The sequence below is a fragment of the Oncorhynchus keta genome, unplaced genomic scaffold (assembly GCF_023373465.1).
Source record: "Oncorhynchus keta strain PuntledgeMale-10-30-2019 unplaced genomic scaffold, Oket_V2 Un_contig_2440_pilon_pilon, whole genome shotgun sequence".
Lineage (NCBI taxonomy): Eukaryota > Metazoa > Chordata > Actinopteri > Salmoniformes > Salmonidae > Oncorhynchus > Oncorhynchus keta.
The window spans coordinates 35,652-63,362 of record NW_026283886.1 but is presented as its reverse complement, the minus strand read 5'-3'; the positions used below and the strand labels follow the sequence as shown (position 1 = coordinate 63,362).

The following is a 27,711-nucleotide window of genomic DNA, read 5'->3' as shown; positions in this document are numbered from 1 at the left end:
GGTCCTGTCCAGAAAGAACAAGTAGAACCCATTGGGTGGAGCCCAAACCCATATGGCACATTGTACAGGTAAGCAATAAGGCTACAAAAAACTCCACCTAGGAAGTAAAACAATTAAAGAACAGACACTTTAGGTGAGGTGCTGACTAACAGAAGGTAATCTATTCAAATACAAAACAAGTTGATAGTAATCTCTACTTGCTGTGGATCCACTCTACATGTCAAATCAATCGTATGTTATTAGTCACATGCTTCATAAACAACAGGTGTAGACTAACAGTGAAATGCTTACTCACGGGGCCTTTTCCAACAATGCAGAGTTAAAGATAAAGGAGTAGAGACATGAGGAATACATTTACAGTGAATAACAGATAACAGTTGATTGTTCCTGCAGAGTAAATACAGAATAATTGAGGTAATCAGGCACTTTATTTCCATTACATCGTTATTCTAACATTACTGTATTGATTTATTAGGAATGCACATTATTCAGGGCCTCATCAAAATACAGACTAGTGAACAGTGGTAATAACAATAATAATAATAATAAATATATGCCATTTAGTTGACTCTTTTATCCAAATCGATTTACAGTCATGCGTGCATACATTTTACACAAGGGTGGTCCCGGGAATCGAACCCACTATCAATTGCATTGCAAGCGCCATACAAAATTGTGCAAGATGAAGAAAGTGTTCCACGCATATATAATATCATCAGACAGAGACAAACTGTTAATTCATGAAATACTTAAAAACAGAGCAGTGAAACTTGAAGTAAACTCAATTCAACATCTATTCTACGTTGGTTCAACCAGTGTCCAGTGGGAAGTGTTCTTCGCTCAATAAATAGCTTGGGACATCTGCATACCATCTACATGATATCTGCAATTTGTTCCTTACAAACCCTAGACATCTTTCCATTGAGATGCAGCAGGTACGTAATACAACAAGTGGAATGTCATGCATCCAAATGGCCAAGCTCTGGAGATCATCGTCAAGATATTTCATCTCATGTTGTTCATTCAATAAGATCCTACAAAACAGGGGGACAACAGAGGGAAGGTATCAACATTTTCCACATTACGTCTTGTAAATGGATCATCGTTCATTTAAAACAATTGACGGGCCAACATGACCATAACGCTGCACTTAAATGCACAAGTTCACACATATTCAGCCTTTTTGCTATGCACACAAAATGTCCTATAAATCCTGAGTGCCTTTAGCCACCATGCTAAAGCTAATAACACTCACATCATCTGAATCCACTTGGAAGACTGATGTTCCGTTGCTACTGGCGACACTCTCTGGGTCGGCGGTAATGGAGCAGTCGTCGTCCCGAAGCTGCAGGACAGAGAAGCGATACGTTGGCGCCCTGTAGGGGGCGGAGCAAAGCCACAAGGCATGTCAATATTTAAGACCAGAATGGAAGCAGGCATTTCAATGTGCACTTGTACCTGAGCAGTGTGTCGGAGTTTGTGTGTGTGTGTGTGTTTGTATGCGTGTGTACTTGCATGCTCGTGCGCATAAATGTGTATGTGGCTCACCTATTTCCATAGCCCATTCTCCTTACAGTATAGACAGCAGCGGCAACAGCCACCAGAATGACAATCCCTGATCCAACACAAACTACGATCAACAGCATCTTCTCTCTCTGAAATACAGACATAGCATTAAAATATTTCTGGTCATAATATTCTAAATGCTATAAACCTTTATCATGTGACGCAATGAATCATCTAATATGTGGGGCTGTATTTTCTGATGCGGAAGTACCCCGAGGCTGTGTAGGCTTTTGTTCCAGCACACCGCTGACACAACTGATTCAACTCATCAACCAGTTATCAAGCCATTGATTGATTGAATCAGGTGTGTTAGTACTGGGCTGGAACAAAACCCAGCTCACAATGTGTGTCTCCCGAGAATGAAGAACACTGTTACATTATGCCCAGATAAGTTACACCTTTCACACTGTGAGCAATAACAAAAGCACACACACACTCAAAGGAGACCCACACAAGAACTCGCAGATGCACAGGTCACACTCACCGGGGTTTCAGAATATGGGCTGGCAGTGGGGGGCTGACTGGAGTTCCCACAATGCCTGTTGACTGTCTCCTTTATGCGCAGGGGAGTGAAACCTCCCTCACACTTATCACTGGGAATCTTACGGTACCTACACATGGAGACCACATGGTGAACTGTGTGTGCGTGTGTGTTTAGTTTGACTATCTGTGTGTTTGGTTTGACTAAGGAAAAAGGTTATTTTAGGCTTAGGGGTTAAGTTTAGGGTTAGGGATACAGTTAGAGTTATGAGCTATGGTTAGGTGTTAAGGTTAGGGTTAGGGATACAGTTAAGAGTTATGAGTTATGGTTAGGTGTTAAGGTTAGGGTTAGGGATACAGTTAGAGTTAGGAGTTATGGTTAGGTGTTAAGGTTAGGGTTAGGGATACAGTTAGAGTTAGGAGTTATGGTTAGGTGTTAAGGTTAGGGATACAGTTAGAGTTAGGAGTTATGGTTAGGTGTTAAGGTTAGGGTTAGGGATACAGTTAGAGTTAGGAGTTATGGTTAGGTGTTAAGGTTAGGGATACAGTTAGAGTTAGGAGTTATGGTTAGGGGTTAAGGTTAGGGTTAGATTAAGGATTAGTGTCAGGAAAAATAGGATTTTCAATGGGAATCAATTCTTTGGTCCCCACAAGGATAATAAAACAAATGTGTGTGTCATAATTACCCCAATGTCCTAAGCTCCTCCTCCTCTCCATTTAGACACACCTCTAGGGTGTGATCTGCAGTGTCCAGTTGTCTCATACACTCTGAGCTGTTCTCATGACGATAGTAACCATAGTCACTGTTGGAAAGGAGAGACACGTTTGGCCATTTCAACCACAGACAGAGCATATACCTTGTGGCCTCAAAGGCACAATTAGAGAAAAACATGCTTTTTTGACTAGAAATGAAGTAACAGATTGTGCCTTTAAATGGACAACTCTCAACTTCTGGTTTCCTGTATCAGAATGTATCCCTGACTAGAGGGAGAGAATGAAAACCAGGGTTGAATTTATTATGGTACAACAAACTATTTTGTTTTTCAACAGACAATGAAAACGAATGTTTCCTAAGTTCAGGTAGTTCCTTTCTGTTTCAGTTTGTTTTCTTCTGGTTACTACTGAATTATGACCCAGTAGTGTTACGGTCCTCCAGGACCATAACTGAATAGCCTTGTCAGTTTAGACTGGACCCCTGACAGTGTTTCTTACCATAGGTAGTCCTCTCTGGTGCAGGGGCAGGGGCTTTTCTGCCTGCTCACCACGTAGTCCCGTCCATTCCTGCAGACAGACAGCTTCCTCAGCCTCCTGAAGGTCTCCTTGTAGCCCAAGACACACCCCTCTGTGGCCATGTCCCCGCCCTCTCTGGCATGGGCCAACCACTGAACATAGTCCTGGTTACCACCTATGGGAAACCAACGTTAACCAATAGAGAGAGACTATTGAGACATGCCAATTTTAGTATATATTTATCGATATCAGTACGTTCAATTCCTTTCCTAGTGACCCACAGGGGTGCATACCAAAGGTGGCTTGTGGAAGGATCTATAGGAGGGCAAACTCATTGTAATAGCTGGAATGGAATCAATGGAATGGTATCAAACACATCAAACATATGGAAACCACATATTTGACGACACACTTTGGGTATTCTCACAATAGAAAGCTAGCTACTGTTTCATTCTTTGTGAAATGTCTGTTGTTGGTTTAATGATTATGATCATTGGAGATATTATATTTGACAACAAACAAGTGACTCACAGGGGGAATCTCAATCATCTTTCCTTGATTCCTCGTGACCACTCTCCTCACCTCCTTCTCAAAAAGCATTGGAGTAGAAGATCCAAGGTTCCTCCTCTCAGACATTCTCCTCCACTGAGTTTTGACAAGGAGACGAGTAGACACAGGACACAAAGAATCAAGAAAATATCATTGAGATTCACCCACACTCTCTAGTGAGGAGACTCTGGAAGTCAATGGTGACCACCACCCACATGGGCTGGTGGTCGTCCTCAGGCCGGTAGCCCCACACGCTGATGTTCATGGTCTTGGTGCCCGGCTCGGATGTCAGGCCAGCGAAGAAGATGGGCTGCTCTGTAAAGTTGTACACCTTCCAACACTGGCCCTCATCTGTGGAGAACCTGGGGTGATGCACAATGACATACAGGGTCGTTTACAGTAGTGCACAGAGTCACAAAACGCTTCGCAACGGAAAACTAAAACAAGCCTTTCTTATTGGATAAAGTTAAGATTGTTTTCTTTCGTTGGTGCCTAATGAATACGGCCCTGTATAAACATCTGAATGTGAACGTGCAAGCACACACACACACGCATGAAGTACACAGGATTAAAACACACACATACAGAGTTACCGGATAGTGGACTGCTTATAGACACATTCACAACTTCATAGGGAGGGAAGAGTAGATAGACACACACACACTCCATAGTCAAACACACACACACACACACACACACACACACACACACACACACACACACACACACACACACACACACACACACACACACACACACACACACACACACACACACACACACACACACACACACACACACACACACACACACACACACACACAGAGGATGTCACTTGCATGCCATGGGTGGGGGTGCGAATAAAAAGCATCTTTCTTACACCCAATCTTTCTACATGGCACCGAATGTGTGTGTGCATGCGTGTGGTGTTCAGTACTTGATGGTGTTGATTTGGCCGTCCATGGGGTGGGCCTCCACAGCCACGACGAGCCCCCCAGCGTCCAGGATGCTGTAGTGATGAGGGCCCCTCAGGGAACCCCTCCACTTGTACCCCCCGTCCTCCGACACGTACACGTCAGGCCGTGTTGACGAGATGGAGTCCCCCACACTGCCTGACCGGTCAAAGGGCAGAGGTCATAGAAAGGTCACACACATTCTGGGACAGCTAGAGGGTGGGGGATGTGTCAGAAAACATGTTTCTCCCTACCCCTCCGTTTAGCCCTAACCCTCCAATGTTTTCTGACCTGAAGGGCCTGGATAGAGATAACCAGTGTAGTGGAGAAGCTTTCACCATACTGATCTCACATTACTGATCTGCAAACATTAAATGGTAAGGGAACGAATGGGGACCGGGCATATATAGTGTAATATATATGGGATCAGCTATTTGTTGTGATGACCGAATTATTAGGGGCGGAATAATTTCCTGTGTAGTCCATTCAAGATTCCCTACAGTGCTAAATGTAGTGCACAACATCATGTACACTACGGTAATACAGAAGTATCACAATGCAATATGTAGTGCACAACATCCTGTACACTACGGTAATACAGAAGTATCACAATGCAACAAGTCTTTGATATGTATGATTGACAGTTTGGTTACCGTGGGCGATGACAAGGCCAACGGCAGTGGGGTCAGAGAGAGGCAGCATTGGAGTGATGCCGTTGTAGCGACTGTGCTCACCGTGGATGTGCAAGTTACACTGTCACACACACACACACAAGAATCAGTGTTCACAATCATATAATAAGCATCAACATATTCTACTCGAGACACTTAATTGTCAGAGGAGGGAATTAAGTTAGTTCTCACATCATTTTTTGAATCCTCACCACACTCAACATTCTGGGGCTTGTTGAGGAGTGTCCACTCTCCCCCTCGGTTAAACGAAATTACTGTACGAATGCGGCCGTCTGTCAAAAACAATACCCAGGAAAAAACGTTTTAGCTTGGATTAGTAATTGTCATATTTTTGCCACTAAAAAATACATGCATTGACACTTCAATGAGCCAGTTGAACCCCATACAAAATACATGCATTTTATATTGGACAAGTTCAGGTATCAATCAAATGTATTTACAAAGCCCTTTTTACATCTGCAGTTGTTACTAAGTGCTTAAACAGAAACCCGGCCTAAAATCCCAAAGAGCAAACAATGCAGATGTAGAAGCACGGTGGCTAGGCAAAACTCCCTAGAAATGCAGGAACCTAGGAAGAAACCTAGAGAGGAAGCAGGCTCTGAGGGGTGGCCAGTCCTCTTCTGGCTGTGACGGGTGTAGATTATAAACCTAGAGAGGAACCAGGCTCTGAGGGGTGGCCAGTCCTCTTCTGGCTGTGACGGGTGTAGATTATAAACCTAGAGAGGAACCAGGCTCTGAGGGGTGGCCAGTCCTCTTCTGGCTGTGACGGGTGTAGATTATAAACCTAGAGAGGAAGCAGGCTCTGAGGGGTGGCCAGTCCTCTTCTGGCTGTGACGGGTGGAGATTATAAACCTAGAGAGGAAGCAGGCTCTGAGGGGTGGCCAGTCCTCTTCTGGCTGTGACGGGTGTAGATTATAAACCTAGAGAGGAAGCAGGCTCTGAGGGGTGGCCAGTCCTCTTCTGGCTGTGACGGGTGTAGATTATAAACCTAGAGAGGAAGCAGGCTCTGAGGGGTGGCCAGTCCTCTTCTGGCTGTGACGGGTGTAGATTATAAACCTAGAGAGGAAGCAGGCTCTGAGGGGTGGCCAGTCCTCTTCTGGCTGTGACGGGTGTAGATTATAAACCTAGAGAGGAAGCAGGCTCTGAGGGGTGGCCAGTCCTCTTCTGGCTGTGACGGGTGTAGATTATAAACCTAGAGAGGAAGCAGGCTCTGAGGGGTGGCCAGTCCTCTTCTGGCTGTGACGGGTGTAGATTATAAGAGTCCCTCCCCGTTTCGGACTGGTAACGTTCCTAAAGAATACGACCCAGATTGTGTTGATGCGTAGTTGCGTACCCTCCTCCAGTATGTTGGTGAGGTACACTCCTCTCATGGAGGTGACGTTGGTGAAGTCGCTCTTCCCTTCCCCACCAAACAGGTGGCGCTCTAGAGACTTAGAGTACAGGATGCCCCGGTCATCTGATGTGTACACCGTCCCAAAGTAGCTTTCCTCTGGAGGATAGAAGACAGTAGAGTATGGTACAATAGAATAGAAAGTCAATAGAATCAGTAGTATAACAGTATGATATAGAAGGAATAGTCATTTATCATCTACTCTATCCCGACCCCAATGACACAACATACCCACGGATGGAAGAAATACAGTGTCTTCTGTAGGCTTGGGAACAAACCCAACTGTGCTGACACAGCCCACTATGAGTCGGAGTGGCAATAAGGGGCCGTAAACATCAATAAATGGTGTCAAGAACCCTCCTGACATCAAAGATGTAGAAACAACTTACGTCAGCACTTAGTGGTAAATAGTTTGCATAAAATCCCTTTGTACCATGTGTGTCTGTGTGTGTGTGTCTGTGTGTCTGTGTGTGTGTCTGTGTGTCTGTGTTGCTGTGTGTGTGTCTGTGTGTCTGTGTTGCTGTGTGTGTGTCTGTGTGTCTGTGTTGCTGTGTGTGTGTCTGTGTGTCTGTGTTGCTGTATGTGTGTCTGTGTGTCTGTGTGTGTGTCTGTGTGTCTGTGTGTCTGTGTGTGTGTCTGTGTGTCTGTGTTGCTGTGTGTGTGTCTGTGTGTCTGTGTTGCTGTGTGTGTGTCTGTGTGTCTGTGTTGCTGTATGTGTGTCTGTGTGTCTGTGTGTGTTTGTGTCTGTGTTGCTGTGTGTGTGTCTGTGTGTCTGTGTTGCTGTGTGTGTGTCTGTGTGTCTGTGTTGCTGTGTGTGTGTCTGTGTGTCTGTGTTGCTGTGTGTGTGTCTGTGTGTCTGTGTTGCTGTGTGTGTGTCTGTGTGTCTGTGTTGCTGTATGTGTGTCTGTGTGTCTGTGTGTGTTTGTGTCTGTGTGTCTGTGTGTGTGTCTGTGTGTCTGTGTTGCTGTGTGTGTGTCTGTGTGTCTGTGTTGCTGTGTGTGTGTCTGTGTGTCTGTGTTGCTGTATGTGTGTCTGTGTGTCTGTGTGTGTTTGTGTTGCTGTGTGTGTGTCTGTGTGTCTGTGTTGCTGTGTGTGTGTCTGTGTGTCTGTGTTGCTGTGTGTGTGTCTGTGTGTCTGTGTTGCTGTGTGTGTGTCTGTGTGTCTGTGTTGCTGTGTGTGTGTCTGTGTGTCTGTGTTGCTGTATGTGTGTCTGTGTGTCTGTGTGTGTTTGTGTCTGTGTGTCTGTGTGTCTGTGTTGCTGTGTGTGTGTCTGTGTGTCTGTGTTGCTGTGTGTGTGTCTGTGTGTCTGTGTTGCTGTGTGTGTGTCTGTGTGTCTGTGTTGCTGTATGTGTGTCTGTGTGTCTGTGTGTGTTTGTGTCTGTGTGTGTTTGTGTCTGTGTGTCTGTGTGTCTGTGTTGCTGTGTGTGTGTCTGTGTGTCTGTGTTGCTGTGTGTGTGTCTGTGTGTCTGTGTTGCTGTATGTGTGTCTGTGTGTCTGTGTGTGTTTGTGTCTGTGTGTGTTTGTGTCTGTGTGTGTTTGTGTCTGTGTGTGTACCCTGATGCCCAGAGCTGTGTCAGCTGTTATTCTAGTCTATCAATGTGTCTGTCTACCTCTAACCTTCCCCCACTCAGATAAAACCCCTCCTTCTTATCTTCTCCATTCAGCTGAATGGTACAAACACCTCGGCCCTCTACGCATAGACACCTACTGTATGTACTGACACAGAAGACACACATACACAGCCTGTATGATAGGATTATTTGTCAGCAATACTGAGAACTTGTGAAACCAGTCATTCCTCTTTCTCTCTAAAAAAACTCAAGCTTTTCCATTGCAGCAAGCAGGGTAGTAGGACTGAGACAGACATATCAGGGTTAGTAGGACGGAGACAGACATATCAGGGTTAGTAGGACGGAGACAGACATATCAGGGTTAGAGTTAGTAGAACTGAGACAGACATATCAGGGTTAGTAGGACAGAGACAGACATATCAGGGTTAGAGTTAGTAGGACTGAGACAGACATATCAGGGTTAGAGTTAGTAGGACTGAGACATACATATCAGGGTTAGAGTTAGTAGGACTGAGACAGACATATCAGAGTTAGTAGGACTGAGACAGACATATCAGGGTTAGTAGGACAGAGACAGACATATCAGGGTTAGAGTTAGTAGGACTGAGACAGACATATCAGGGTTAGAGTTAGTAGGACTGAGACATACATATCAGGGTTAGAGTTAGTAGGACTGAGACAGACATATCAGAGTTAGTAGGACTGAGACAGACATATTAGGGTTAGTAGGACAGAGACAGACATATCAGGGTTAGTGGGACGGAGACAGACATATCAGGGTTAGAGTTAGTAGGACTGAGACAGACATATCAGGGTTAGAGTTAGTAGGACTGAGACAGACATATCAGAGTTAGTAGGACTGAGACAGACATATCAGGGTTAGTAGGACAGAGACAGACATATCAGGGTTAGTAGGACAGAGACAGACATATCAGGGTTAGAGTTAGTAGGACTGAGACAGACATATCAGAGTTAGTAGGACTGAGACAGACATATCAGGGTTAGTAGGACAGAGACAGACATATCAGGGTTAGAGTTAGTAGGACTGAGACAGACATATCAGGGTTAGAGTTAGTAGGACTGAGACATACATATCAGGGTTAGAGTTAGTAGGACTGAGACAGACATATCAGAGTTAGTAGGACTGAGACAGACATATCAGGGTTAGTAGGACGGAGACAGACATATCAGGGTTAGAGTTAGTAGGACTGAGACAGACATATCAGGGTTAGAGTTAGTAGGACTGAGACAGACATATCAGGGTTAGTAGGACAGAGACAGACATATCAGGGTTAGAGTTAGTAGGACTGAGACAGACATATCAGGGTTAGTAGGACTGAGACAGACATATCAGGGTTAGAGTTAGTAGGACTGAGACAGACATATCAGGGTTAGAGTTAGTAGGACTGAGACAGACATATCAGAGTTAGTAGGACTGAGACAGACATATCAGGGTTAGTAGGACAGAGACAGACATATCAGGGTTAGTAGGACAGAGACAGACATATCAGGGTTAGAGTTAGTAGGACTGAGACAGACATATCAGGGTTAGAGTTAGTAGTAGGACTGAGACAGACATATCAGAGTTAGTAGGACTGAGACAGACATATCAGGGTTAGTATGACAGAGACTGACATATCAGGGTTAGTAGGACGGAGACAGACATATCAGAGTTAGTAGGACTGAGACAAACACAACAGGGTTAGAGTTACTAGGACTGACACAGACATATCAGGGTTAGTAGGACGGAGACAGACATATCAGAGTTAGTAGGACTGAGACAGACATATCAGGGTTAGTAGGACAGAGACAGACATATCAGGGTTAGTAGGACGGAGACAGACATATCAGAGTTAGTAGGACAGAGACAGACATATCAGGGTTAGTAGGACTGAGACAGACATATCAGGGTTAGAGTTAGTAGAACTGAGACAGACATATCAGGGTTAGAGTTAGTAGAACTGAGACAGACACATCAGGGTTAGAGTTAGTAGGACTGAGACAGACATATCAGGGTTAGAGTTAGTAGGACAGAGACAGACATATCAGGGTTAGAGTTAGTAGAACTGAGACAAACATATCAGGGTTAGAGTTAGTAGAACTGAGACAAACATATCAGAGTTAGTAGGACTGAGACAAACATATCAGGGTTAGAGTTAGTAGAACTGAGACAGACATATCAGGGTTAGTAGGACGGAGACAGACATATCAGGGTTAGAGTTAGTAGGACGGAGACAGACATATCAGGGTTAGAGTTAGTAGAACTGAGACAGACATATCAGGGTTAGTAGGACTGAGACAGACATATCAGGGTTAGAGTTAGTAGGACGGAGACAGACATATCAGGGTTAGAGTTAGTAGAACTGAGACAGACATATCAGAGTTAGTAGGACTGAGACAGACATATCAGGGTTAGTAGGACGGAGACAGACATATCAGGGTTAGTAGGACGGAGACAGACATATCAGGGTTAGAGTTAGTAGAACTGAGACAGACATATCAGAGTTAGTAGGACTGAGACAGACATATCAGGGTTAGTAGGACGGAGACAGACATATCAGGGTTAGAGTTAGTAGAACTGAGACAGACATATCAGAGTTAGTAGGACTGAGACAGACATATCAGGGTTAGAGTTAGTAGGACGGAGACAGACATATCAGGGTTAGAGTTAGTAGAACTGAGACAGACATATCAGAGTTAGTAGAACTGAGACAGACATATCAGAGTTAGTAGGACTGAGACAGACATATCAGGGTTAGTAGGACGGAGACAGACATATCAGGGTTAGTAGGACGGAGACAGACATATCAGGGTTAGAGTTAGTAGAACTGAGACAGACATATCAGAGTTAGTAGGACTGAGACAGACATATCAGGGTTAGTAGGACGGAGACAGACATATCAGGGTTAGAGTTAGTAGAACTGAGACAGACATATCAGAGTTAGTAGGACTGAGACAGACATATCAGGGTTAGTAGGACGGAGACAGACATATCAGGGTTAGAGTTAGTAGAACTGAGACAGACATATCAGAGTTAGTAGGACTGAGACAGACATATCAGGGTTAGTAGAACTGAGACAGACATATCAGAGTTAGTAGGACTGAGACAGACATATCAGGGTTAGTAGGACTGAGACAGACATATCAGGGTTAGAGTTAGTAGGACTGAGACAGACATATCAGGGTTAGAGTTAGTAGAACTGAGACAGACATATCAGGGTTAGAGTTAGTAGGACTGAGACAGACATATCAGGGTTAGAGTTAGTAGGACAGAGACAGACATATCAGGGTTAGAGTTAGTAGAACTGAGACAGACATATCAGGGTTAGAGTTAGTAGAACTGACACAGACATATCAGGGTTAGAGTTAGTAGGACTGAGACAGACACATCAGAGTTAGAGTTAGTAGAACTGAGACAGACATATCAGGGTAGTAGGACTGAGACAGACATATCAGGGTAGTAGGACTGAGACAGACATATCAGGGTAGTAGGACTGAGACAGACATATCAGGGTTAGAGTTAGTAGAACTGAGACAGACATATCAGAGTTAGTAGGACTGAGACAGACATATCAGGGTTAGAGTTAGTAGAACTGAGACAGACATATCAGAGTTAGTAGGACTGAGACAGACATATCAGGGTTAGAGTTAGTAGAACTGAGACAGACATATCAGAGTTAGTAGGACTGAGACAGACATATCAGAGTTAGTAGGACTGAGACAGACATATCAGGGTAGTAGGACTGAGACAGACATATCAGGGTTAGTAGGACATAGACAGACATATCAGGGTTAGAGTTAGTAGAACTGAGACAGACATATCAGAGTTAGTAGGACTGAGACAGACATATCAGGGTAGTAGGACTGAGACAGACATATCAGGGTAGTAGGACTGAGACAGACATATCAGGGTTAGTAGGACAGAGACAGACATATCAGGGTTAGTAGGACTGAGACAGACATATCAGAGTTAGTAGGACAGAGACAGACATATCAGGGTTAGTAGGACAGAGACAGACATATCAGGGTTAGTAGGACTGAGACAGACATATCAGAGTTAGTAGGACTGAGACAGACATATCAGGGTTAGTAGGACTGAGACAGACATATCAGAGTTAGTAGGACAGAGACAGACATATCAGGGTTAGTAGGACAGAGACAGACATATCAGGGTTAGTAGGACAGAGACAGACATATCAGAGTTAGTAGGACAGAGACAGACATATCAGGGTTAGTAGGACAGAGACAGACATATCAGGGTTAGTAGGACTGAGACAGACATATCAGAGTTAGTAGGACAGAGACAGACATATCAGGGTTAGTAGGACAGAGACAGACATATCAGGGTTAGTAGGACAGAGACAGACATATCAGGGTTAGTAGGACAGAGACAGACATATCAGGGTTAGTAGGACTGAGACAGACATATCAGGGTTAGAGTTAGTAGAACTGACACAGACATATCAGGGTTAGTAGAACTGACACAGACATATCAGGGTTAGTAGAACTGACACAGACATATCAGGGTTAGTAGGACTGAGACAGACATATCAGGGTTAGAGTTAGTAGAACTGACACAGACATATCAGGGTTAGTAGAACTGACACAGACATATTAGGGTTAGTAGAACTGACACAGACATATCAGGGTTAGTAGGACTGAGACAGACATATCAGGGTTAGAGTTAGTAGAACTGACACAGACATATCAGAGTTAGTAGAACTGACACAGACATATCAGGGTTAGTAGGACTGAGACAGACATATCAGGGTTAGAGTTAGTAGAACTGACACAGACATATCAGGGTTAGAGTTAGTAGAACTGACACAGACATATCAGGGTTAGAGTTAGTAGGACTGAGACAGACATATCAGGGTTAGAGTTAGTAGAACTGAGACAGACACATCAGGGTTAGTAGGACTGAGACAGACATATCAGGGTTAGTAGAACTGAGAAAAACATATCAGGGTTAGAGTTAGTAGGACTGACACAGACATATCAGGGTTAGAGTTAGTAGGACTGACACAGACATATCAGGGTTAGAGTTAGTAGAACTGAGACAAACATATCAGGGTTAGAGTTAGTAGAACTGAGACAGACATATCAGGGTTAGAGTTAGTAGAACTGAGACAAACATATCAGGGTTAGAGTTAGTAGAACTGAGACAGACATATCAGGGTTAGAGTTAGTAGAACTGAGACAGACATATCAGGGTTAGAGTTAGTAGGACTGAGACAGACATATCAGGGTTAGTAGAACTGAGACAAACATATCAGGGTTAGAGTTAGTAGAACTGAGACAAACATATCAGGGTTAGAGTTAGTAGAACTGAGACAGACATATCAGGGTTAGAGTTAGTAGAACTGAGACAGACATATCAGGGTTAGTAGGACTGAGACAAACATATCAGGGTTAGAGTTAGTAGGACAGAGACAGACATATCAGGGTTAGAGTTAGTAGAACTGAGACAGACATATCAGGGTTAGAGTTAGTAGAACTGAGACAAACATATCAGGGTTAGAGTTAGTAGAACTGAGACAGACATATCAGGGTTAGAGTTAGTAGGACTGAGACAGACATATCAGGGTTAGTAGAACTGAGACAAACATATCAGGGTTAGAGTTAGTAGAACTGAGACAAACATATCAGGGTTAGAGTTAGTAGAACTGAGACAGACATATCAGGGTTAGAGTTAGTAGAACTGAGACAAACATATCGGGGTTAGTAGGACTGACACAGACATATCAGGGTTAGAGTTAGTAGAACTGAGACAGACATATCAGAGTTAGTAGGACTGAGACAGACATATCAGGGTTAGAGTTAGTAGGACAGAGACAAACATATCAGGGTTAGAGTTAGTAGGACAGAGACAAACATATCAGGGTTAGAGTTAGTAGAACTGAGACAAACATATCAGGGTTAGAGTTAGTAGAACTGAGACAGACATATCAGGGTTAGAGTTAGTAGAACTGAGACAAACATATCAGGGTTAGAGTTAGTAGAACTGAGACAAACATATCAGGGTTAGAGTTAGTAGGACTGAGACAGACATATCAGGGTTAGAGTTAGTAGAACTGAGACAAACATATCAGGGTTAGAGTTAGTAGAACTGAGACAGACATATCAGGGTTAGAGTTAGTAGGACTGAGACAGACATATCAGGGTTAGAGTTAGTAGAACTGAGACAGACATATCAGGGTTAGAGTTAGTAGAACTGAGACAGACATATCAGGGTTAGAGTTAGTAGAACTGAGACAGACATATCAGGGTTAGAGTTAGTAGAACTGACACAGACATATCAGGGTTCGAGTTAGTAGAACTGAGACAGACATATCAGGGTTAGAGTTAGTAGAACTGACACAGACATATCAAGGTTAGAGTTAGTAGAACTGAGACAGACATATCAGGGTTAGTAGAACTGACACAGACATATCAGGGTTAGAGTTAGTAGGACTGAGACAGACATATCAGGGTTAGAGTTAGTAGAACTGAGACAAACATATCAGGGTTAGAGTTAGTAGAACTGAGACAGACATATCAGGGTTAGAGTTAGTAGAACTGAGACAGACATATCAGGGTTAGAGTTAGTAGAACTGAGACAGACATATCAGGGTTAGAGTTAGTAGAACTGACACAGACATATCAGGGTTAGAGTTAGTAGAACTGAGACAGACACATCAGGGTTAGAGTTAGTAGAACTGAGACAGACATATCAGGGTTAGAGTTAGTAGAACTGAGACAGACATATAAGGGTTAGAGTTAGTAGGACTGAGACAGACATATCAGGGTTATAGTTAGTAGAACTGAGACAGACATATCAGGGTTATAGTTAGTAGAACTGAGACAGACATATCAAGGTTAGAGTTAGTAGAACTGAGACAGACATATCAGGGTTAGAGTTAGTAGGACTGAGACAGACATATCAGGGTTATAGTTAGTAGAACTGAGACAGACATATAAGGGTTAGAGTTAGTAGGACTGAGACAGACATATCAGGGTTATAGTTAGTAGAACTGAGACAGACATATCAGGGTTATAGTTAGTAGAACTGAGACAGACATATCAGGGTTAGAGTTAGTAGAACTGAGACAGACATATCAGGGTTATAGTTAGTAGAACTGAGACAGACATATCAGGGTTATAGTTAGTAGAACTGAGACAGACATATCAAGGTTAGAGTTAGTAGAACTGAGACAGACATATCAGGGTTAGAGTTAGTAGGACTGAGACAGACATATCAGGGTTATAGTTAGTAGAACTGAGACAGACATATAAGGGTTAGAGTTAGTAGGACTGAGACAGACATATCAGGGTTATAGTTAGTAGAACTGAGACAGACATATCAGGGTTATAGTTAGTAGAACTGAGACAGACATATCAGGGTTATAGTTAGTAGAACTGAGACAGACATATCAGGGTTATAGTTAGTAGAACTGAGACAGACATATCAGGGTTATAGTTAGTAGAACTGAGACAGACACATCAGGGTTAGAGTTAGTAGGACTGAGACAGACATATCAGGGTTATAGTTAGTAGAACTGAGACAGACATATCAAGGTTAGAGTTAGTAGAACTGAGACAGACATATCAGGGTTATAGTTAGTAGAACTGAGACAAACATATCAGGGTTATAGTTAGTAGGACTGAGACAGACATATCAGGGTTATAGTTAGTAGAACTGAGACAGACATATCAGGGTTAGAGTTAGTAGAACTGAGACAGACATATCAGGGTTAGAGTTAGTAGAACTGAGACAGACACATCAGGGTTAGAGTTAGTAGAACTGAGACAGACATATCAGGGTTAGAGTTAGTAGAACTGAGACAGACACATCAGGGTTAGAGTTAGTAGAACTGAGACAGACATATCAGGATTAGCAGGCTTAGATAGCCATAGATCTAGATGAGATATATGTACAATTTCAGACACGATCGGTACTGAGCAAAATACATGAGTAAACTTCAATGTCTAATCTAAAGACGAATCCATGTGGCTCATATGTCCATTGTCTGTACTTGAGAAGCATGTGTGAGTGTGTGAGTTAGAATGTGTGAAAGAGAGAGAGGGAGAGAAAGTGAGATAGAAACAGAGACTGGACTGTGTGCGTGTGACAGAGTGTGTGTAAGATATGTGTGTTTGAGTGAGTTGCGATGAAGTTCACTCCTTTCCCCTTCAGTACCTCCTGGATTGTCCACATGCATGAAGATCATGTCCTCATCCCCATCCAGAACCGAGTAGAACTGAAAACACACACATGTATACAGGTGAGAAAATGAATCATTAAGACATGTGTGGAACTGTTCGTGTTATTGTAATGCCTCCCCCAATGTGTGTGTGTGTGTGTGTGTGTGTGTGTGTGTGTGTGTGTGTGTGTGTGTGTGTGTGTGTGTGTGTGTGTGTGTGTGTGTGTGTGTGTGTGTGTGTGTGTGTGTGTGTGTGTGTGTGTGTGTGTGTGTTTAATCATCGTGAGAGAAAATCTTTGTTTCTGTCTCGTCAGCAAGATACAGTTTGGGAGGGAGTTGAGGGAGAGCGAGGAGAGCAGGGGATGGTATGTGTGTGTCTTTGTCTGTGGCAAGACCAGGTGTGTGCATCTGACATTACGTTATGTGTTGTAATGGAAAGTTGCCAAACGGTCCCCTCCTGATATGAGCAAAAGTCTTTCAAACCCCTACTTCCTCTTTCAAGAGCTTCTAGACCAGACCCTTGGGGACAGTTACGACATCGTGTAGTTACTTTGTCACAATGTGGTTTTTAATCTGTACTATGTCTTGTCAATTGTTGTGACAGATTATTTACCGTGTACTTGACAAGATACTGTCACTCTGATCTGGAATTTTGAGATATTTTAAAATGAATTTAAAACAGAGGGACAGATAGAGGGACAGAGACAGAGGGACAGGGGGAACAGAGAGACAGGAGAAGACAGGGACAGGAAGACAACAGTACAGAGGAACAGGAGAGATGGACAAGGGTAGGATTGTGGCGGTCATGACATTTTGTCAGACGGAGATTGTCAAGCAAATAACTGCCAGTCTCACGTTTAAAGAACGTTAGTAATTGTATTATTTTATAGTATGAAGAATACAATTGAACATAGATTCATGCGCACATGCGGGTATTCTGTGATGAGAGGTTAACAAAGAAACTGGTCCTCCTATATGCTTAATTTAGAGTTATTTATGCAACTTTAGTTGTGACACAAACGTTGGGCTATATGTTTAGATTTTTATACATTCTAAGGCTGTATGATGCGACTCTAATATTGATTTGAAAAATAGTTGCATGAAAGGCACAAGCTCTTATTTGTTTCTTGTTCAAGCTACACACACTTCATCAATCTCTCATTCACAATTTGGCAATCACTTGATAGTTTTCTCACCAGGCCTCAAATTTCCCTGCGGCATTCCCCTTGTGTGGCCGTAATGCCCCCTAAAAAATCAATTTGCGGCCAAAGTGGCCGCTGTGCCCTTTGGCTGAATATAATAATTATAATTCCCTTCTCCCAGCTGCTGTGCTCCGAAGCACCTCTCACTCACATACATGGCTCTCTCAGATATTTAAATTTGTAATATCCAATGCCCGTCACATGATCGAGTGCTTCTCACAGGCATTTCAGCTAAGAAGTAGGATACAGGTGAATGAAGACAGACACATCGGGGGACGCAACTCCGGATTCCCAGGCCCATATTGAAGATGTTAGAACTGTCCAATACTTTTCATCAGCCAATAAGATGAGTGGGCCTAACAAAGAGCAGAACACTCGCCTATGTCAATCTACTATCCCCCATATGTCACGGATTCCCCCGGTACTGCTGCCCTTCCGTGCACCAATTCCGGAGGTCTACGTCACTGGCTTCTAGGCGTCACTGAACTGTCTCATTACGCACACCTGATTCCAATTCTCCTGATTAGTAATTGTATACAGATTAAGTCGGAAGTTGACATACACTTAGGTTGGAGTCATTAAAACTTGTTTTTCAACCACTCCACCAATTTTTTGTTAACAAACTATAGTTTTGGCAAGACAGTTAGGACATCTTCTTCGTGCATGACACAAGTCATTTTTCCAACAATTGTTTACAGACAGATTATTTCACTGTATCACAATTCCAGTGGTCAGAAGTTCACATACACTAAGTTGACTGTGCCTTTCAAACTGCTTGGAAAATTCCGGAAAATGATGTCATGGCTTTAGAAGCTTCTGATAGGCTAATTGACATCATTTAAGTCAATTGGAGGTGTACCTGTGGATGTATTTCAAGGCCTACCTTCAAACTCAGTCCCTCTTTGCTTAACATCATGGGAAAATCAAAAGAAATCAGCCAAGGCCTCAGAAAAAAAATTGTAGACCTCCACAAGTCTGGTTCATCCTTGGGAGCCATTTCCAAATGCCTGAAGGTACCACGTTCATCTGTACAAACAATAGTACAGAAGTATAAACACCATAGGACCACGCAGCTGTCATACCGCTAAGGAAGGAGACGCATTCTGTTTCCTAGAGATGAACGTACTTTGGTGCGAAAAGTGCAAATCAATCCCAGAACAACAGCAAAGAACCTTGTGAAGATGCTTGAGGAAACAGGTACAAGAGTATCTATATCCACAGTAAAACGAGTCCTATATCAACATAACCTGAAAGGCCGCTCAGCAAGGAAGAAGCCACTGCTCCAAAACCGCTACAAAAAAAGACAGAATACGGTTTGCAACTGCACATGGGGACAAAGATCATACTTTTGGAGAAATGTCCTCTGGTCTGATGAAACAAAAATAGAACTGCTTGGCCATAATGACCATCGTTATGTTTGGAGGAAAAAGGTGGATGCTTGCAAGCCGAAGAACACCATCCCAACCGTGAAGCACGGGGGTGGCAGCGTCATGCCGTGGGGGTGCTTTGCTGCAGGAGGGACTGGTGCACTTCACAAAATAGATTGCATCATGAGGGGGGGAAATTATGTGGATATATTGAAGAAACATCTCAAGACAACAGTCAGGAAGTTAAAGCTTGGTCGCAAATGGGTCTTGTAAATGAACAATGACCCTAAGCATACTTCTAAAGTTGTGTCAAAATGGCTTAAGGACAACAAAACCAAGGTAGTGGAGTGGCCATCACAAAGCCCTGACCTCAACAACAGATCAGAACGTTTAGCTTAAAATGTTGATAACCTATTTGGCTATTTCTTCACATTATAAGCTCAGTAATGTGCACACGGCAGTAGGCTATAAGTGCAAACGTTCCAAAATGCAATCAATTAGCAGGAAAACTCTCCTCGAAAGTGACAGCAAATGTGATTATGCATACAATGCTGTATTATAAAGGTGCATTTTTATGGTGAAAATGATCTTCCCCAAACTTGAAACTCACGTGCAGCGTATATATGCCAGTTTGGCTCTATACCGGTTATAGAGCGGATTAATATGCCTAGTTTTAGGAAGTTATTTGGCTACTTTAGTTGTGATACAAACATTATCAAATTATATAGGCCTATGGGCTAGGCTACATGAGGTGTGTGACTACGATTTGAAGAAGTCACAAAAAAAAAGGCATGCACTTGTCACGCCCTAACCGTAGAGAACCTTTTATTCTCTATGTTTGTTTGGTCAGGGTGTGACTCGGTTGGGAAACTCTATGTTCTTTGTTTCTATGTTTTGGCCGGGTATGGTTCTCAATCAGGGACAGCTGTCTATCGTTGTCTCTGATTGGGAATCATACTTAGGCAGCCTTTTTTCCTTTTGTTTTTGTGGGTAGTTGTCTTTGTTAGTGGCCTGTATAGCCCTAGTAAACTTCACGTTCGTTTTTGTTGTTTCTTGTTTTGTTGGGAGACATTTATAATAAAGAAATATGTACGCCACCACGCAGCACCTTGGTCCAGTCATTTCCGTGACGACGATCTTGCCTTACTTACTACACAAGCTGGGCATAATTCACAACTGATAATATATAATTCACAAGTGATAGGCTTATATTGTCACCCATCAGACTATTCTTAATTTAATGTTGTCTTTACATACTAAATAATATATGTCTGATATTAGGTTTGATTTAGAATGGGCCATTATCATGCACCTCTCTCAGAACAGGGGCATGGGGAAATATTTAAATAGAAGAGGCTTTTCCCATGGTTCATTTTCATGCCAGCCAGGTAGGCTATACTCCTGCTGTAAAGCAAAGCAATGTGCTTAATATTAGGAAAGTTAATAAATATAGTAGGTCTAGCCTATAGAAAGCTGATGGGATCCTCTTTTTAATAGAGGCCATCAAAACTGTTTTCTCACACAATTGCATAGCCTATAGAAATGTTGCGCAACATGAACACATGGACCGTCGTGAAGTGTTTGATCCGATTTTCGATTACATTTGCATTTGATGTCAGGGTGATTAGATGGACAATAGAATTCTGAGTACCAGGCAGGTAGTAATTCTTGTAGGCTACTAATGACCATCAGCAGCATCAGAGCTTGGAAAAGCCTAATTACCGTGACTAAACGGTCACGTGGAATTTGACTGCCGTCATTACTCATTACCAGTGTGGCGGTAATACGGTTACCATAACAGCCATAGACAGGGGACAATAGAATGAAGTGAGGGCTGAGGGGACGTAGTGGGGTACAGAGGGACATAATGGACATAATGGACATAATGGACAGACAGACAGACAGACAGACAGACAGACAGACAGACAGACAGACAGACAGACAGACAGACAGACAGACAGACAGACAGACAGACAGACAGAAAAAGAGCCTGTCCTACCTGCTCAGTGGAGGCGGAGGGGAGCTGGGCTTTGTTGAAGTGGTCCCCTTGGTCTGAGGACACATAGATGACACGTGGGGCTCCCTAGGAGAGAATCAATTAGTCACAACACTGATCTAACCAAGGCTCCTTGGGAGAGAATCACTTAGTCACAATACAGATCTAACCAAGCAAGAACCACAATGTGGTTTAGGACTGTTGACTGACTGGACCAATGAAAGGCAGAGTGAGTGTAAATAACACAGAGTGTAAATGATTGTATATGTCAGCTGATATGTTGATACCCGTGTGTGTTTGTGTGTGTGTGTGCATGTATGTGTACGCTTGCTTGCATAAGTATACAAGCTTGCGCGTGTGTGTGTACCCTGATGCCCAGATCTGTGTCAGCTGTTATTCTAGTCTATCAATGTGTCTGTCTACCTCAAACCTTCCCCCACTCAGATAAAACCCCTGTGTGTGGTTGTATCAGTGTGTGTGTGTGTGTGTGTGTGTGTGTGTGTGTGTGTGTGTGTGTGTGTGTGTGTGTGTGTGTGTGTGTGTGTGTGTGTGTGTGTGTGTGTGTGTGTGTGTGTGTGTGTGTGTGTGTGTGTGTGGTTGCATCAGTGTGTGTGTCTCACCAGTGTCTCTATGACTGAGGTGAAGAGGAAGCCTCCTACATAGCCGAAGGAGAAGATGCTGTGTGCCACGGTGGTGAACGTCTTCCCCAGGTCTTCTGTCCTCTTTAGGAACAGCTCTCCTCTTCTGTCTGCCTCCACTAACGACACAACACATTACTAGACCAGCGCCCAAACAGAACAAAATGAACATGTCGCTCATTTTTTGGTTTAAAAATATTTTGCTACGGTGTGTACTAATGAATACGACCCTGCTCTCACCTGTTCCTTTGGGACTGAAGCTGAAGAAGAGAGTGATGCCGGAGCCCCTGGCAAAATAAGGAGAGAGAGAGAGAGAGAGAGAGAGAGAGAGAGAGAGAGAGAGAGAGAGAGAGAGAGAGAGAGACCCAGTTAATAATCATATTTATTACATGTTGTTTTTACTACGTAGGGGCCACTCCTATAACTTACACTCAAGTCATTTTCACTTAGTCTCCCATTGATTGATATCAATGCATGACTAAGTGAAAATTGACCTTTAGTGACTTAACAAATAGGAGCTTCTCACTCCTACCAGACACACTATAGTTGCCACCAGACCTGGGCCAAACATTCTAATTCAGTCAAACAACAGACAACAGACTGTAGACATGTGTGCTTTATGAGCTCTGTGTGTTTACTACATTAATGTATTGAAGTCAGTATTTCAATTGAACACGACACACCTCTCTTTGTCTGGGCACGGCTGATCAAACTTATCAAACTGAGCTTTGTGGTGTGTGTGTGTGTGTGTGTGTGTGTGTGTGTGTGTGTGTGTGTGTGTGTGTGTGTGTGTGTGTGTGTGTGTGTGTGTGTGTGTGTGTGTGTGTGTGTGTGTGTGTGTGTGTGTGTGTGTGTGTGTGTGTGTGTGTATGCCCCGTTTGTTCTCACCACGTGAAAGATTGTGTTCCTTCGTGAACCTTTTTCCACACAGCCCCAAAGTCCAGAGAAAGCCACAGGCCACCCTGCAAGTGAGAAAAGCATAGGAGAATGTGTATTTAATGCTGGAATATGTCATTTTTTGGGCGACCTGACCAAATTCCCGTAGAAATGTGAGTTATAGATCTGTAATTCTCATTGAAAGCAAGTCTAAGAAGCGGTAGATCTGTTTTATCTGTGCTATTTCTATGCTTCCTGTTATTAAGTTCCGTTTTTGCGTCTTTTACTTTTGATTTTGTATACCAGTTTCAAACAGCTGAAAATATAATATTTTTGGTTATGGAAAATATATTTCACAGCGGTTTAGATGGTGCAATGATTATCTACACTATACTTGCTTGTTTTGTCACATAAACTGAAATTATAATTATAATTTTTCTACCAGGAAATGGTAGTGATTTTTACATATGGCACCTTTATGTATGTATGTATGTGTGTTTGTGTGTGTATGTGCCCGTGTGTGCCCATGTGTGCCCATGTGTGCCCATGTGTGCGTATGTTTGAGGTGAGTGTGATCACAAAGAGATAAAGAGCATGTTTGTTTATTTACTCACATCTATGCTGATGACCACTAAGTACTCGGGATTCAAGAAGTGGAAGGTGATTGGCTGGGCCGGGTGAAAAGGCAGCTGGACAGACTTAAACGACACTCCGGCGTCAGTTGAGGTAAAGATGACGCCACCAGTGTTGTCCAAAACCGGTGTGTCTGCAGTCAGAATCACCTGTCAATCAGAACAAGCACCATACGTGATGGAAGGTTGCCTTAACGTGCATCTCAATAGTCTAAACTGGCTTCCTCCCCTTGTCTTCTCTATTGTCTTCATATAAATCACCTCCCCCAACATATAACTATGAGGCCTCATCTTGGGGTGCATTCATTAGATGGCAAAAAGACAAAAACAAACTGCAACAGACCTGAATTTGTCCAATAAGAAACGCCAGCTTTTGTAGCTGAACATTTTCCATTGCAAATTGTTTTGCTACGTTGTGCCCTAATGGATACCACCCTGATGTGGTTGTTTAGGTGCAATGGGTTTGGTGGTTTTGTTGTTCTCACTGTCTTCACACCAGTGTTCTGAGCAGCATGACCACAGTGGCATGTGGAGGAGAGTGTTGAAACTGAGCTGTGGTGGCTCAAGCTGATTGGACAGCAAGAACCAAGACGGCTGACGTGTCTGCACATGCACGCCAGACAGTCACAAACACACATACACACAGACACACACACAGACTGTCATCAGCCAGAATGCTTTCCTGCATGTACACTTGTGATCAGGCAGCTTACCTGTTGAGAGTTCCCTGGTCCAGCCAGAAGTCCAAATTCCTTCCTTATGAAGGTGTTATTGATGAGATGAGAAATATCATGGAAAGACTTGCCATAGTCTGCACTGAGAGGGGGAGTATAACGAGCCAAAATGTCAGAACACTGGCTCGGTTCATCTAGAGACACAAACAGACCGACAGACATATTGCCACCTTCCACTAACCTGCGGTACAATCGTGAAGAACCGCCCTCGAAGAAGGAATGTAGAGGAGCACTGATTGTAGACAACACCAAGATTACCTGGTGGGACACAAATGAACACTTGGCTAAACTTCACCATGACTGTACTATTACCAGTTTATGCAGTTAGCAATTCCCATTTATCCACCCGTCACTACAAGCAACCACTCAATCACTCACTCAATCAATCACTCAATCAACAAATCAATAAATTAACCAATCACTTAATCAATCAATCAACCAAATTAAAAAACTGTTGTCAAAGGTTTAAAAGGTTTCCTCTCTCCTCGTCCCCTTTCCTTTCCTTCATCTGCATCGGTGTGAGAGAACTGGACAGGTGAATTCCCTGTAGGCATCTATCACGTTGCCTCACTGTCTGGTTACCGCAGGTGAAAGAGAGGAAACGAGGGGAGGACGCTACTCCAGCGTACTGAGCTGCACCCATTTCAGATGCACCCAATGAGTGATGATGACAATGATGCTACATCCATCATCCATTAAGTGAAGACCATACGTACCCCTGTCCCGTCTCCAACCCATATGACAGTAAAACTGGAGCCATCGTCACCATGAAACCCTGTCTGAATGGAGAGAGAGAAAGAGAACGAAAGAGGGAGAAAGAGTGAAAGATAAAGAGAGATAGATAGATAGATAGATAGATAGATAGATAGATAGATAGATAGATAGATAGATAGATAGATAGATAGATAGATAGATAGATGAAGGACAGTGTCTGACAGACCAACCAACCTGCACATGTCCTCTATACTTATTGTTATTATTCAATGCATGGTTATTTTTACCCTTGTGGTTATTTTTGTTACTGTTGTCCAGTTGACAATAATGATTAGTATTAATTATGTAAATATTGTAAATCTCCAAAGAAAGTTTTGGCACAAAGCAAATTGAATTGAGAAAGAGAGCGAGCGAGCGAGACTCAACTTTATTTTTTTCCTCACATACACCCATAACGTCACACCTTCAGAGCTGATGAACCTTATGACACCCAAGTAGCCCTACCCTCAAAACTATCACACACAAAATCATTAATAAAGCAAGCATTAATCATCATTATGATATATTATGATACATTTGCATTTATTTATGCAATTGCAAAAGTAAAACTGCGGTGTTGATGCTATAGTCATTGATAAAGTACGCCAAAAACAGTACTGACATAGCTCTCACCTCGTGTGTATTTTGATCCAACACCCGGTGTTCTAATGGTGTGAGAGGGAGTTTACAAGCGGTGAAAGTGGGTCTTGGAGAAGCTGTGGCATCCCTTTCTGGTCGTGAGAGGACTTGGCGTTGGTCCCCATCTTGCTGAGTCTGATGGAAAGACACCGTTCTCGGGTTTCGTTGCTCTTTGCACTGACCCCTCACACCCATAAGAAGCAAGCATGCCCCCCCGAGGACCAACAGTCTCCAAGTCATTTTGATGTGGTGGGCTAAATAATGGTAAAATCCTAAATCCCACAGTTCGGGTCACGTATGACAGACTAGCACTGCCTATCGCTTCAGGCGACAATTGACAAGTGTCACACTTGAATGGATGGGGGCGGAGAGACACATGTTTGACGAGTCATTTACCTAAATTCTGCTGCCAGTGGATATATCAACGGTTGTTCGCCCCCATGTCGCATCCAAGTGATGTCCATACATATATAGGCAACAAAACCTCCTTCACATCAGCCACTGTAACGCCTTTGCAAATACTAATAGTAAGCTAAGCCTATAGCAGCCTATGACTCAATGTTAATTCTATAGTAGCTATAGACTAAATTCCCTGTTGCATAACAAGTCATTTATGTATTACAAGTGTGAGAAAAGTATCTCCCACCATAGCAACATATATACAGTAGTCTGCAAAGTATTACTACATAGAACTAAGCAACCTATCTAATAGATGTAATGTCATCAGCAACTATTTATGCGCTTCTCCCTTGTGTCCGGCAGACAGTGAAACAACTGTTCCAACACCGCGAGATGACGCAGTTGGCCTATAAGAGAACACTGTAGCCACTCGTACCAATTCCTTTTGTGATTTTTTTTTTTGACAAGTTCATGTAGACCTGTTGTTTCTGATGAGTTGGCTTGGCTAGGGAGAGAGGAGAGACTTGGTAACATTTACATTCAATAGGTCCTTCAGCACTCAATAAAACTTTAGAGGAGTGTCACGACTTCTGCCGAATTCGGTGGTGTTCAGCCATCGCTGATCCATTTTTCATTTCCATTTGTTTTGTCTTGTCTTGTTTTCCAACACACCTGGTTTTCATTCCCTCATTAGGTGTTGTGTATTTACCCTCTGTTCCCCCCATGTATTTGTGTGGTATTGTTTGTTTGAAAGTGCTTGTGCACATGTTGACTGGTGCATGTCGGTTTTGTTATTGTTATTTTCTTGATGCCATTGGTTTTGGTATGAAACTGAGGACTCCTCTTTAAATCGGGGTATTCCTTCAAAGCTCAGTTGTCCTGAGTCTGCACAACTCTGCCAGGATCTAGGATCAAGAGAGACACTCAAGTGTTTTAGTACTATATCTCTTGACACAATGATGAAAATAATCATGGCCTCTAAACCTTCAAGCTGCATACTGGACCCTATTCCAACTAAACTACTGAAAGAGCTGCTTCCTGTGCTTGGCCCTCCTATGTTGAACATAATAAACGGCTCTCTATCCACCGGATGTGTGCCAAACTCACTAAAAGTAGCAGTAATAAAGCCTCTCTTGAAAAAGCCAAACCTTGACCCAGAAAATATAAAAACTATTGGCCTATATCGAATCTTCCATTCCTCTCAAAATGTTTAGAAAAGGCTGTTGTGCAGCAACTCACTGCCTTCCTGAAGACAAACAATGTATACGAAATGCTTCAGTCTGGTTTTAGACCCCATCATAGCACTGAGACTGCACTTGTGAAGGTGGTAAATTACCTTTTAATGGCATCAGACCGAGGCTCTGCATCTGTCCTCGTGCTCCTAGACTTTAGTGTTGCTTTTGATACCATCGATCACCACATTCTTTTGGAGCGATTGGAAACCCAAATTGGTCTACACGGACAAGTTCTGGCCTGGTTTAGATCTTATCTGTCGGAAAGATATCAGTTTGTCTCTGTGAATGGTTTGTCCTCTGACAAATCAACTGTAAATTTCGGTGTTCCTCAAGATTCCGTGTTAGGACCACTATTGTTTTCACTATATATTTTACCTCTTGGGGATGTCATTCGAAAACATAATGTTAACTTTCACTGCTATGCGGATGACACACAGCTGTACATTTCAACGAAACATGGTGATGCCCCAAAATTGCCCTCATGTGTGTGTTTCAGTCATAAGAAAGTGGATGGCTGCAAACTTTCTACTTTTAAACTCGGACAAAACAGAGATGCTTGTTCTAGGTCCCAAGAAACAAAGAGATCTTCTGTTGAATCTGACAGTTTATCTTAATGGTTGTAGTCG

General features: G+C 43.0%; 1 protein-coding gene across 2 annotated transcripts; it reads right to left on the bottom strand.

Annotated features, from left to right (window-relative positions):
- Positions 1-134: 134 nt before the first annotated feature.
- LOC118377253 (sortilin-like) lies at positions 135-26,230 on the bottom strand. 2 transcript variants are annotated; one of them, XM_052505624.1, is made up of 21 exons: positions 25,446-26,228; positions 24,776-24,838; positions 24,241-24,317; positions 24,039-24,141; positions 23,308-23,475; positions 22,706-22,779; positions 22,058-22,104; positions 21,800-21,936; positions 21,183-21,266; positions 16,611-16,671; positions 6,804-6,959; positions 5,642-5,742; positions 5,432-5,531; positions 4,763-4,937; positions 3,994-4,187; positions 3,259-3,451; positions 2,733-2,849; positions 2,051-2,177; positions 1,549-1,655; positions 1,256-1,376; positions 135-1,034 (listed from the first exon to the last, which is right to left on the bottom strand). In XM_052505624.1, exons 1-21 carry the CDS (start codon positions 25,689-25,691, stop codon positions 1,020-1,022), a joined length of 2,466 nt encoding a protein of 821 aa, XP_052361584.1. In that variant the 5' UTR covers positions 25,692-26,228; the 3' UTR covers positions 135-1,019. The 2 variants fall into 2 exon arrangements, with proteins under 2 accessions (XP_052361584.1, XP_052361585.1); XM_052505625.1 differs by lacking the exon at positions 6,804-6,959 and having other exon boundaries at positions 25,446-26,230.
- Between the last annotated feature and the right edge of the window lie 1,481 nt (positions 26,231-27,711).

Bases quoted from the DNA above. Each gene is read 5' to 3' on its own strand.
- LOC118377253 (XM_052505624.1), bottom strand. From the start codon at position 25,691: ATGACTTGGAGACTGTTGGTCCTCGGGGGGGCATGCTTGCTTCTTATG. The intron at 6,960-16,610 runs GTACTGAAGGGG...TCTATCCTCCAG, and splicing joins GCATGTGGACAATCCAGGAG to AGGAAAGCTACTTTGGGACG. The intron at 5,532-5,641 runs GTGAGAACTAAC...TGTGTGTGACAG, and splicing joins GTGAGGATTCAAAAAATGAT to TGTAACTTGCACATCCACGG.